General features: G+C 48.0%; 1 protein-coding gene across 1 annotated transcript in view; it reads right to left on the bottom strand.

Annotated features, from left to right (window-relative positions):
• Positions 1-3,326: 3,326 nt before the first annotated feature.
• Positions 3,327-12,741, bottom strand: part of LOC119358139 — a 20,700-nt gene continuing 11,285 nt past the window's right edge. The window contains exons 10-18 of the mRNA XM_037624825.1: positions 12,201-12,263; positions 10,433-10,504; positions 9,514-9,615; positions 9,338-9,412; positions 9,080-9,202; positions 5,479-5,595; positions 4,961-5,017; positions 4,026-4,122; positions 3,327-3,949 (exon numbers count right to left, since the gene is read on the bottom strand). Coding sequence (XP_037480722.1) covers positions 4,063-4,122; positions 4,961-5,017; positions 5,479-5,595; positions 9,080-9,202; positions 9,338-9,412; positions 9,514-9,615; positions 10,433-10,504; positions 12,201-12,263 — 669 coding nt within the window. The 3' untranslated portion in view covers positions 3,327-3,949; positions 4,026-4,062. The remainder of the gene's footprint in view (positions 3,950-4,025; positions 4,123-4,960; positions 5,018-5,478; positions 5,596-9,079; positions 9,203-9,337; positions 9,413-9,513; positions 9,616-10,432; positions 10,505-12,200; positions 12,264-12,741) is intronic.

Raw genomic sequence — 12,741 nt, 5'->3', positions numbered from 1 at the left:
CTTGACGTCGAGCAGCGCCGGAGAGCCGGAGGAGTGGGAGGAAGAGCGCAAGGAGGAAGAAGAGGAGGAGCCGAACCTCCTTGGCATCCATTGCCCGTCGCGTCGGCGGTGCGTGGGGGCGACCACCCTCGCCGGGGGGGTATGCCAACGGCGGGTTGTTGCCGCCCTCGAGCGTGCGGCCGGGGACACCCCACCACAGGTGGCGCCCCTCACTGTTCTTCAGGCCGCCCACCACCGCCGCGCCGTTCGTGGACGCCAGCCTCTGCTGCTGACGACGTTCGAAGTACGCCGCCCAAGCCGCGTGGTTGTCGGTGGCATACTGGGGGAGGGCGAGCTGGGCGTCGGGGAGGGAGGCGTGCACGATCTCTACCTCGCCGACGAAGTAGGAGGGGCGCGCCACGGCGTCGGGCAGCGGGGGAATGGGCACTCCCCCGTTGCTGAGCCTCCATCCCGTCGGCCCGACGCGCATGTCCGGCGGCGCCGGGATGTTCGCCTGGAACAGGAGCCACGACTCCTGTTCGCGGAGCGTGCGGCGGCCGAAGCCGTTGGCCGCCGCCTCGTCTCTGGGGAAACGCTCGGCCATCGAGAGAGGGAGGGCTCGGCGGCGGCTCACGGGAGAGGGAGAGGGAGGGCTCGGCGGCGGCGCTCAAGAGAGGTAGAGCTCGGCGGCTAGGGCGGGGCTGGTGTGGCCAGAGGCGAGAGAGGCCACCGGCTTATATAGCCGCGCCGCGCAAGTGTGTACGCGTGCGAGGGAGGGGAGGCGTCGGCGCGCCGCCCCGTAACGCGCCGCCCGTGAGGAATCAACGGCAAGGCTGTCAATGGCAAGGCTGACCGGCGGCAGCCTTGCCATTGATTCCCCGCGGGAAACCGAGGTGTTGGGGGAAGACGAGGCGCGGTGTTGCTGACGCGGCTGGCCCGCGACTCTTTCGTGCCAAAACCGCTCGCCCCGCCGCCCCCGGGCGCCCCCCTGCGCGCCGGATTCGGTCTGGGTCCGCCGGCGCTGATTTCGACCTAGGCCGGTGAAAATCGGGTTTCTGAGGCGCGACTGGGCCATTTTTTCAGCGCCGGCGCAAAAAAATAGCCTGGGAAGGCCTTTCTGGGGCGCGGCTGGAGATACTCTAAGCTTTTGAAGTGTTTGGTAGTCCGCTTCACCATCAGTCACATCCTAAGATGTATTTATGTCTGTTTGATAGGTTGATCTACATCATTTTCCTGACCTACGTGAATTTGAAAGCAGCCCTGTGCCTGGCTAAGGAGGAACGGTCGGATCAGCCGTTTTTTCAGAGTTGATTCATGTGAGACACACATTTCTATTCCAGACATGCATATGGAAGCACAAGAGATGTGTGAGACGTTTCGACCAGGCCGTTACTCGCATTCCTCTCTCCCCTTACCGCCCAAACAACATTCACACATTTTTCTCTCACCGCCCCTTCCGTCTCACCGATGGCCGGCGATGCTCCGCCCCATTCCTTCCCATGCCGGCGGTCCCAATCCCGACCACTGGGTCGCCTCCCTGACCGTGGGAATCTACAACAATGATGATTTGCCTCGGATGTTCAAATCCCCCTCCCCCATCTGCACTAGGCCACCCATCAGTGACCGGTACGTCGACCGTGGCGACACGATGGGGGTTACGGGTATCGACACATCGGCCTTGGTGGGGGTGGGGTTTTTGACTTCCCTACGAGGGTTTCTTCCCTTACTCTGGTCCCATCCGCTCCCTCTCCACCTCCAGCGCCATTTGTTCCCGCTCCACCTTCGGCGCCATCCGTTGTAAGTGCTTTCGATTTTGTAGATTTGATTTGATTTTTGATTTTAGCGCTTAGTTTTTTAGGCAGTTGCTGGTCCGGATTGATTAGTTTGTGCATTGATTCACCACTCTGCACTAATTAAAGCGACAAATGTTGAACTGTTGACTAGATTTCATTTTAGCACCATTTGTGCTTTGTTATCTGTGGACTGATTGCTAGCAACATATGATTAGATGTGTGGACTGCTAGCAATGTGGACAGGTAGTGCATATGTGTATACTGATTGATTATTAGGATTGCTATATGTGCATGCATAAACTGTGTATGATCAGTCCATTGATCAAAGGGGTGTGCAATGTATAAGCTATCAAACTGTGTATGGTCAATGCATTATCAAACTGTTTATGGTCAATGCATTATCAAAACAATGCAAATTGCTATGATCAGTGCATTGACCAAAGTAATGCACATTGCGATGATCAGTGCATTGATCATACCAATGTAGACATGCAAGCAACCAAAACAACAACACAAAAATGACTATATATGCAATATAAGCTATCAAATGAGGTGCACAACATGACCTAGAGCCTGTTTCTACTCAATCAGGCTGAGCCAGGACACGGATGCAGGAGGTGTAAAATTGACATAGACAACTAAACAGGCCCTTTGTTTCTTCGGCCAATACATGACACGGCACGGCGTGGCGTGGTGAGATGGCTGCGTTGCTTTTCAAAGATTTTAATCATCGACGAGTAGTCTCGTGGTGTGAAAGTCGTGGATGTCTTCGTTCCGAAAGACCTCGGCATTCAGGGTTAGGACTCTCTACAGCAGCACATGGGGCAGTACCATCGCTGTCATGTGGGCCCGGTCCCATTTGCCATCTACTACAGCATAACACCGTGTAGGCTTCTACAGAGGATCTCAACCCCATTATTCAGAGTTTCAGATCTTCCGAAGGATAACGAGTAGGATCGAATGCCACATAGCTTGAATGTCCAATCCCAATTAGTGCCAATGTGTTGCCACAGTTTGCGGTTAAGAGATCATCGAATGAAGATATGCTACTGCTGCTTCTGGGCCATGGCCACACTTTGGGCAGTCGTTATTGTAGGAGATGTGATTGTGAATGAGGTTTGCTTTGGAGTTGAGCCATTCGTAGATAAGCTATATGAAAAAAATGTGACCTTCAGAGCCAAACACACATACTTTTTGTACATATTTTTTTAATTTCCAAATAAACTTGGTTTTGAATTGTATGAAAATAGGTATCACATGGCCCCGAGAGCCAAACGTCTCTGACCATACTTGGAAACGAAGCGGGGTCCTGCAGCCCTGCCCTATTTTCCTTTTCCTTCTAGCAATACCTCAAAATCATGATTTGCTATACTTCCATACCACAAAAATGAGCTGAAACACTGACAGCCAAGCTATGAAAAATGTGTCACCAACAATCCGTCTTCTAATGAAGACTGATTGCCTAATACGAGTACAACATTGCAAGTGCCTCTGACTTGCCGTTATGAAATTTCAAACAGAGCAAGTTGGTCAACCAGGTTAAGACTGAAAAAAGGAATCATAAAATGAAAGCCCGTGATTGAATTATACAATAGCATAAAACGTTATGCCGGTACATCCTTGTAGCATAAAATGTTCCCGGTTCTCAATGCAAACCCAGTTAATCAGTTAATCTTGTGTGGCTTCAGCGGTGAGAGTAGTCTTTAGGTACCCAATTTACTTGGACATAGGATACCTTCGGCGGTGGCGAATTACAGAAACCTCAATAGGTTGAACCCTTTTTTACATATTGGTGTTTCAATGGAACATCATACTTGATGAAAGGGAGTATTCTCAAGCAGAGTAACCACTTTTTCGTAACTTTTGTCCTTTTAGAACATGAACAGAATAGCAGACACAAACTGAACTTTGAACTTAACCGATTGAACTATATATGCGTCCTAAGACTTTGACCAAAACCTTTTCAAACTCTTTTCCTTCCCTTCTCAAACTCTTTTCCTTCCCTTCGAACTCTTGCTCTTCTCCTATTGGTTTTTCCTTCCTTCACTTGGACTGCTTTATCTTCTAGTACAAGCTTAACATGGACTGTTGCCCTCGCCTGTAATGTCCTAAGTGCTAACAGTCCACGACAGCTTAAGTTTGGTGAAGTGAGGCAGTCCACCGGATATGCCATACATCTGTAATTTTGACCCCTTTGTTGTGATATTAACATATTAGGACGACCTCATTTCAATAAAAGGAATGCGTTGGTACCTCAAACGAAAGCTTTTCCTCCTTTGCCTCTCGTGGACTATCTCTGTGCATAAATATCAACAAGTGCCTTTGCTGCCTCTGGGGCGAAGAATTTGGCCTGCATGGAAGGGAGTAAATTTAGTCGCAAATGGCATCCTGAAGATGGAAAGACACTGGATTCTCTTGATTATTCCTCAGATGGAAAACTATGTCACTTAAGGCGGATGTCTAATCATTTCTTGTTACTGGTATGTTTAAATAGCATATTAATTTACAATTAACAGTTGAGAACTTTGGTGGCTTCATTACAACGAAAGTAGATCTTTGCTTAGTCATGGGGTTTCTAAAACTTGGTCTTCTTGCAAGTCTTTGGCCTCTCTATGTATGACTGGAGAGGTGGTGGTAGACTGAGAATCCTTCCCGGATTGGGCTCTCCGTTACTTCTTCTCCAAGTCAGATAGGCTTGCCATGCTTAATTAGGAGCCCCAAAGGCTTTGCATACCTAGGCCCATAGGGCCTGTTATATAGTATAAATGGTCCAAGGGCACGGTAATATGCCTACACTTCGACACCGATGGACCTATATATGTCTAAAATAGCATATTCAGACATAGGCAAGAAGTGTTCTACAGATGGCTTGGCCAGTCCTTAGAGGTAGCCCCAATTAAGTGGAATGGAAATCCCCTCTTCTGCAATTTAAAGTGTTGGTGAAGTGCTCAACTCAACTCTATCCTTCTGGGTGTTATTAGGTATCATAACTGATTTGTACTCCCTCCATAAACAAATATAAGAGCATTTAGATCACTAAAGTAGTGATCTAAACGCTCTTATATTTCTTTACAGAGGGAGTAGTAATTAATTTTGAGGCCAGTAGACATTGAAACCGTTGGTATGTAATGTCACAAACAAAAACGAAACATGCTCTTGAAAGGAGATATCACAAACGAAGACAATACCTGAATAAACATTCTTTCTGCATCACCTGCCTTACCATTTTGCTTCAGTATAGCTCCCTGTGAAAGTGAAATCAAAATGTATACCGTCACTTCACAGTAGAAACAAATAACTGGTCAAGATTAGACTACTGAGAGTCCACAACTATTCAAAGTAGTGACTTTGCTTAGTGGTAAAATCAAATAGCTGAATCATGGTATGTTCTAAATATCTCCAACAACAACAACAACGATAAAGTCTTCAAACCCAAACAAGTTGGGGTAGGCTAGAGTTGAAATCCATAAGATCTCGAACCTAGTCATGGTTCTGGCACGTGGATAGCTAACTTCCATGCACCCCAGTCCATGGCTAGATATGCCCCCTTATTTATTTTGTTAATATTGTGTATAATGAATTGGCATGTCGAATCTACTGAAAAATTAAGGACATAGCTGATGTTCACTCTTTATGTTGTCCTAAAAAGCACAATTCAAAGTTCCAAATTCCAAGGTAAAGCGCAAAGTATGCATTCTATCAATACCTTCGCCAAATAACCACGGAAGTCTTCAGGATGTTCAGTGATTAAGTTATCATAAACAGTAACAGCATCACTGATATGGCCCCAATCAGAATAGGCCTTTCCGAGAAGCAGGTCAACCTGTGATAGCACATTAAAATAACTGAGCACTCTAAACTCCCATATTAACAGTCAGTAACTCAAAGTAGATTGTCCTAACAAACAGTGCCAGGATTTCAAGCGTGGGGCATGTGCAGTTTTATTTTCTTTTGTGACAACAACAAACCAACCGACCTGAGAGAGGCCAGAGGAGAGTAGGTGCACCTCGAGAGGAACGGATAGCAGCAGGTCTGTGCTATGGACTGCAGTATTGGCTGTCGAGGACACTGGCTCAATGCATCACCGCATCGGTAGATTTAGTTGGTGTGTGGGCCCACGTGTGTTATGTGGCTGCTAGAAGGAGGGCGCGAGAGGGCCGGCCGGGGGCCTTTTTTGCCCACGGCCGGGCAAGAGGGAAGGGATTTCCTTCTTAATTCTTGCTTGATTAGATTGATACATCTCCTCTCTTTGTATAGAGAGGTTTACTTGACTCCCAAACAAGGCTTACTTGACCCCTAAGCAAGCGACCCTTATCTCTAATTAACCCTAAGACTAACGGGCTATACCGCCAGCCCAGGCCATTAGGCCCATTACGTACTCTAACACTACACCCCACCTGGACATGCAGCTTGTCCTCGAGCTGCAGCCTAACCAACTTATAACCATTGACTCGACGCAACACAAACCTAACACCTAAAAACAAGCCTTTTACATCTAGGCTTGTTTTATTACTCTCGACCTGAAATGGACTGGGACGATTTATTTTGGACCCCTTAACAAAAAGTGGACACCATCCGCACGTCGGACGTGCACGTGTACAGTCACCTGGATCCCATGGACACCATCTGGACAAAAGGAGTGCATGTGTATGGCCACCTAAAAAGTGGTCGCAAGAGCGACCAGCAGAGGCGCCCTCGCGGCGGCCGGCGGAATGCAGTGGTGCTACGCGGTGCGCTCCTGTCGGTGACACCCTGCCTTCTCCCCGCCGGACGGCTGTTGGTTTGCACCACACAAAGAAGAGTGGAGGGCTTGGGATGGAGAATGACGAGGAGGGGTGCGCCCCCCCACCGCCGATGTCGCAGACTTTGAGGTCGCTGTCCGTGGGGAAAACAGCATGCCCAAGATCCTCGACGCAGCGGACGAGATTGAGATCCTTTGCGCAGTGAAGTGCAACTGGGAGGAGCGGCAGCTGCAGACCACGCATCTCCCGCACACGCCGACGTGCTAGGAGGCCGCGCGCAGCAGCCTGCAGCCTCACCACTGCTGACACGTGGCGGGTAGTGATCCAAGCCGGAAGCGGTGACTGCGACGGCGGGAACTTGATCTGCTGGATCGGGACTCCAGCCAGCGCGGTCGATGTGGGGCCGGAGCTGACCGACGGTGGCTGCTGCGGCGGAGGCGATGGTGGCGGTGGATGGTAGCTGCAGCGGCCCGACGAGCGCGGCGGAGGCCTCCTGGTGCGGCGGCTGCCATGGCAGCCACGGCGGCGCAGTGGCGGCGCAGCCGGGTGCGGCCTGTAGGACCCGGCCAAGAACAGGTGGATCTCCTAGACCGCCTGGGTTAGGTCCCGCAGTGCCCCGGACACCTCCGGGGTGAGGACGGCGGAGGCGGGCGCGACGGAGGATCCCAGCGCGGGCACGAGCGGGGCGACAGTGGTGGTGGTCGACGGAGGCGACGAGGTGACCGGCAGCGGAAGAGACGGGTTGGGCGGCAGTGAAGACATGATCGAACCGAACCTAGCTGATACCAAATTGTTATGAAGGAAATCCCTTCCCTCTTGCCCGGCTGTGGGCAAAAAAGGCCCCCGGCCGGCCCTCTCGCGCCCTCCTTCTAGCAGCACCATAACAACGGCCCTCTCGCGCCCTCCTTCTAGCAGCACCATAACAATGTGTTTGTGGGAACAAGGCACAGGAAATCATGGGCCAGTCTCTGCGTCGCCACGAGAAAACTTAGTTGGCCTCTGAGGGTGGCAAGGTATCGAGAAGCGCATGTATATGGGTTGGAAATTTGGAATTGAGGAACTTAATAGAATTACACTAATACACAATTACGCAATTACACATACATATTGGCATATATACCAAAACATATATTTTTCCGAGAAAACACAAAAGCTTTGCGTTTCGATGTATTGAAAAGGTAGGAACAAAGTTAATCACACACCCAAACGGGTAGAGCAAAAAGGAAAATGAAAACACTGCTCGGGAAATCAATGAACATCCCAGCCCTCAGGCCGGCACGCTGTCAACCGGGTGGCTCCCGCTCTAACCCACTCACAACCCTCATGAATGATGTTGCTGAGGAGGACACGAGAATTTGGGTGTGCATTGTGAAGGTGCAGGCGCTTCTGTGCTTCCAGATCATCAAGGACGTGAGGAGCACAGTACTAGCAAGGCCCTTGTGCCTCTCTTTTGATGCCCTCTGCTTAGCTTCAAGCCACTGGTCAATGAGGGTTTCACCAGGGACGAGGCCTCCGAAGGTGGAACAAATCGAGGAGAGAACCTCGTGTCAGATCACTCTGGAAAACAGGCAGTTAGCCAAAAGGTACTGCATTGTCTCCAAGGTTTGGCCGCGGAATAAGCAAGCTGGTTTGTGCGGCAAGTCTTTGAGAGCGAGATGCTGCACTGTCCAGCAGCAGTTCATACCAGCCAGCCAGAAGAAAATTTTCACCTTCCATGGAGCCCAAGACTTCCAAGTTAGTTTCCAAGCATGACAGCAGATGGAACCGTGAATGGTCGCCCTGTAACAATCAGGCGGACTAGACCCCAGACTGTCCAGCGCCAGATAAGGCAATCTGGCTCGTCGGAAAGGTCAGTTGCGGCGCCCACCAGAGCAGCACGAAACAGTTGCAGTTCTGGCAGCAAAAGGCCACCAGGGATGTCATCGATCCAAGTCCCGTTATGGCCCCTGTGCTATGGTGCAGACTTCTTTTGACGCTTAGGAACCTTGGCAAGGATGTCAGGTGCAATTTTTGACACCGCATGCCGTCAAGCCGTCATTCAGACCAAAACCAGCAGGACTAACTATTACCCAGCTTGGTGTAGGTAGAGGTGTGGAACAGGGCATGCTCTGAGGATGAGGTTTGAGTAGCAAGCTCGTTCCAAGGCTTGGATGGGCCGGTTTTGCTGAACCAAAGCCATGTAGATGTAGGGCGCAGATACATCCCATTCTGTCGAGGTCAAGGATGCCTAGGTCGCCTAGCTCGAGAAGGCAGCAGACGCAGCTCCAATTGACCAGAGAGTTGCCGATGTTAGCCTCCTTGCACCCTGCCCAGGTAAAGCCGTGTGGAATTTTGTCATACTGACGGCTTTGGCCAGGAACTGCGCCTTTTAAGTCTATGCCTATCAAATTCCTCACAGCACGCCCTCTGGCTGTATTCAACACACTAGCTATCCCATTATGAATCACAGTTCAACATGTATGCTGTCAATATTTTAAGCAGAAAGCTTCACTAACTCTGCTAAAAACCAAGTAATTTACAAAAATATTAGTAACAGCTGATCCTGTGATGAGAGAAACAACATACTTGGATAGGATCGATATCTCGAGACTCCTGAGCACCATTCTCATTTGCAGCCTCCAAATCAGGTTGCCTGGTTTGACGCTTTTCACTCAACTTGCGACGGCAAGATAGAATTACTTCGACTGCCTATCAGAAATTAAGGTCGGTTAATTGGGAAAATATGGCAGATATTTTGATTTGTACAAACTGGGCAAAATTAGAGTTTAACTTCAAATAAGTTATATGTCAAGGTATGTCTTGATCATAATTTTATTTACAGACCTGATCGGGCTTCTTAGCAGCAACTAATGAATTTGTTAGCCCACGGAGAACGTCAAAATCAATGCTGTCAGATGACTGATCACAAAGTATTAGAGTTAAAAAACCTGTATCGTGATAACTAGTCAACGACAACATATATTTTGTATAAATATAAATGTGCATCAATACTTGCTTACAGATAGAGAGTTCCTGTATGATGAAGAACTCCCATCATAATCCTTGAGCTCAAACTTTACTTCACCTAACAAGCGGTATGCTTCTGCTTTGTCAGGGATTACCTACATCAAGTAAAATGTGCATTTCTGCTAGATAAGAAGTTCACAAGCTAGACAGAACCTGCAAATATTTCCGAGGTGGCTGCAGGGGGTAGATAAGTCGTTAGTCGTTACGCTTATTATGGTCAGGCTGCAGCAGTTTTTTGGCCCATTTAGCTATGTAGAAATGATCTTGTATTTGTGAAAAAGGAAGTAGAAATGATGTTATGCTTGACAAAAAGATGAGTTCAATCTTGTATGCAGGTGTTGCTCTCGTCTACCAGTTGGCTGTGGTCCTGGACGTTGTTACAGAAAGTGCAACACAAGGAGTCGATGGAGCTTGGCACCAAGAAGCTCGAGTGGCTTACCCGGAGTTCATTCCCTGTTCTGTTCAAATACCATAGAAGAATTGAGGAACTCTTCGTAATTCTATTCATGTGCAATGGCATGGTATAAATACAAGTACATGGCTTGTTTACAACAGTTTGCTATACAACTGACTGAGCTACAGACGCGAATGGGTGCACGATGTGCGCACGCTGTGGGCGCAATGGGAGAACGCCGAAGTGGACGAAGTACATGCAAAGGACTCGGTCAGTATGGTACGAGCGCGTCTTCCAGCATGAATGGCGCCCCCCAGTGATAGGCATCTTAGTCTGTGATGATGATCTGTGTGGTCTATGTGGCTTTTTGATTAGGCTACTTTTTGGTGACTTTGTAATAAATGATGTAATAATTGAGGTTGTATCTGTGATGAAGAGGCCTGGGGTAATAAAGCTTCCGTTTCCTAAAAAGACAAAAACTCCAAATAGCAAATACAAGCTGCACCAAATAAGGGTACCTTAACTAGCTTCTCAAGTAGATCTGATGCCTTCTGATATTCACCTAGTTCAACCAACGATACTGCTGCACCCTGTGAGGCCATGTGAAAAGTAAACAGGTATGTCATAGAACAAAATTGGCAGTTTTCAAATTCAATTAAATATTTCCACAATGTTTCAAGTATTTATATGCATGTATTATTCTCAAAATTTTCTTTCTGACACATCAATCTCAACAAGATAAAGAAAATAGTACAATTGCATTCCAAAAAGGGGTCATACGTACAATTCACCCACACAAGCACTAGCTTGCGAGGTAGTGCTACTAGAAGATAAGTGGAGTAAATATGATGGAGTCTAGCATATGACTGGCCTGAAACTGCCAAAATTTATCCCAACCAAAGGTGGCATGCCAGGTGTTACAAAAAACCGCTTTCACCACAAGTGATCGCGGCGTTGAGCACTTTGGCGGTCATTGCCAGGAAGTGAAAGATGGACCTTGATGCTCCCATGTTGAGGCAGAGGCGTCATTCGATATGGATGAGTTCTCTCCGGCGAGCGGTGGTCAGTTTGGTTGCACTTGAGCCTCACCCTATTGCTTTGGGCCTTGGCGCTCTGGTGTCTGGCTCAGACAATGTCCCTTGATGTTCCATTTGTCTTTGTCCCTATCCCCAAGCTCTAGTGTCTTTTTTCCGTTTTTTTCTCTTCTCTTTTTTTGGGTTTTCACTCGGTTTTCCCTGATTAACCGAGAATATTAGGTTTTGGGGATCATCTCTCTTCTTCTTGATAAAATGCAGGAACCCCCTGCCCTCGTGACGAGGTTTCTCAAAACAAAACAAAAAGGTGTCCCGTGGTTAGGAGAGATTGAGGTGGAGAGGGAGGTGCAGCTGGGCTGGATGTATTGCTGCATACTGCATCTATGGAGGAGGGTGGTGCCGCTGGGATTAGAGGACAGAGAAGAGACGGGAGAAATTAGGGTAACTTCTTGTCTGCTTTATTCAACAGCCAGGGTCTCCTTGTATAGATGCGGACACCCTCAAATATAGAATACAGATCTTTTGTTCAAGAAAACGCAAAAACTTGCATCTCGATGCATCGATAGAGACTAAGATTTGTGCAAGCCCAGGACCGGACTAATACTCCAATTTACAACTCCACGCGCCTAAGGAGCAATCGACGGAAGTAGTACACCAAGACCCACCGCCCCTGCCTTTGCCCATGACCGAGCCTCGACCTTGATCGTGTCGAGCAAACTGAAGATACTGGGCTGTGCGTTGTCGAAGACAGCATTGCGATGCTTCTGCTGCTCACCATACTTGACACTCAGATCATGATCCACAAGATCGCCCATGGTGATTGCGGCAGCAGAGATTGAGGTGGAGAGGGAGCGGTGAGGCTATGGAGGAGGGTGGTAGGATTTATGGGAGAGAGAAAGAGACAATTTTTTTTCTCAAACTGGGGGGTGGGGGGGGGGGGGGGATGCATGGGCGCCCCATCTGGTGCAGCCTGAACAGGGTGCACCTTGGGTGGCCACTCCTCTTGTATTCTTGCCCCCAAATAACATCAAGACACACCAGTAAGGCCAGTAATCGCCGGTGGCCAATTAAACTTTTACTAACTAAGCAATTATAATTCATGGACAATTATAACGAGGAGTCTTGTTATGCAAGTTGCATCAATAAATAACAAATGAAGTACCAATGTGGACAGAAATCACATGGTAAGAGCAGAAAGTTCTAGGACAGGATGCATAACCCAAGTAAAAGAAAGAAGGAAATAACAGTTCACCTCGAGAGCGGTAGGATCGTTAGGCGACTTGGTCAGTGTTTCTTCGTACCCTTCAAGTGCCCTCTAATCAAAACAATTGACAATATCTTAATACAATAACAAAGTACCAAACTGAACTGAAAACATTTCCTTAGATATTTTTGGTATTGCGGCTAAAATAATTCTTTGACCCTTTGTGTCGAAATGAAACATCAGAGGTACAATACAAATCAATACAAGTATACAGCTCATAAGCAAGCACATTCCACAACTGTTTCTAAGCATGGCATTTGTTTTTACTACAATTCTGAATACTTAGATGATGGCCATGACCGCTACGCAGTACGCCTGCTGTCTAGACTGATTGCTTATGCTTCCTTTTTATTGAGCTACATCTTGCGACAGAAAATCACATGGCTATAAAACATTATAAGGGTGACATGGACATGGTTTTATTTTTCAAAAGCAAAACCTTTTATGAACAATTTGTGGGTAATACTACACATACACTGTAACATTCGCTGTAACTGGAGTGGTTCATATATTTAAAAGTCAGCAATAT

The sequence above is a fragment of the Triticum dicoccoides genome, chromosome 2A, assembly GCF_002162155.2.
Source record: "Triticum dicoccoides isolate Atlit2015 ecotype Zavitan chromosome 2A, WEW_v2.0, whole genome shotgun sequence".
Lineage (NCBI taxonomy): Eukaryota > Viridiplantae > Streptophyta > Magnoliopsida > Poales > Poaceae > Triticum > Triticum dicoccoides.
Note: the sequence above shows the minus strand (reverse complement) of the source record. Positions and strands in the feature narration are given on the sequence as shown.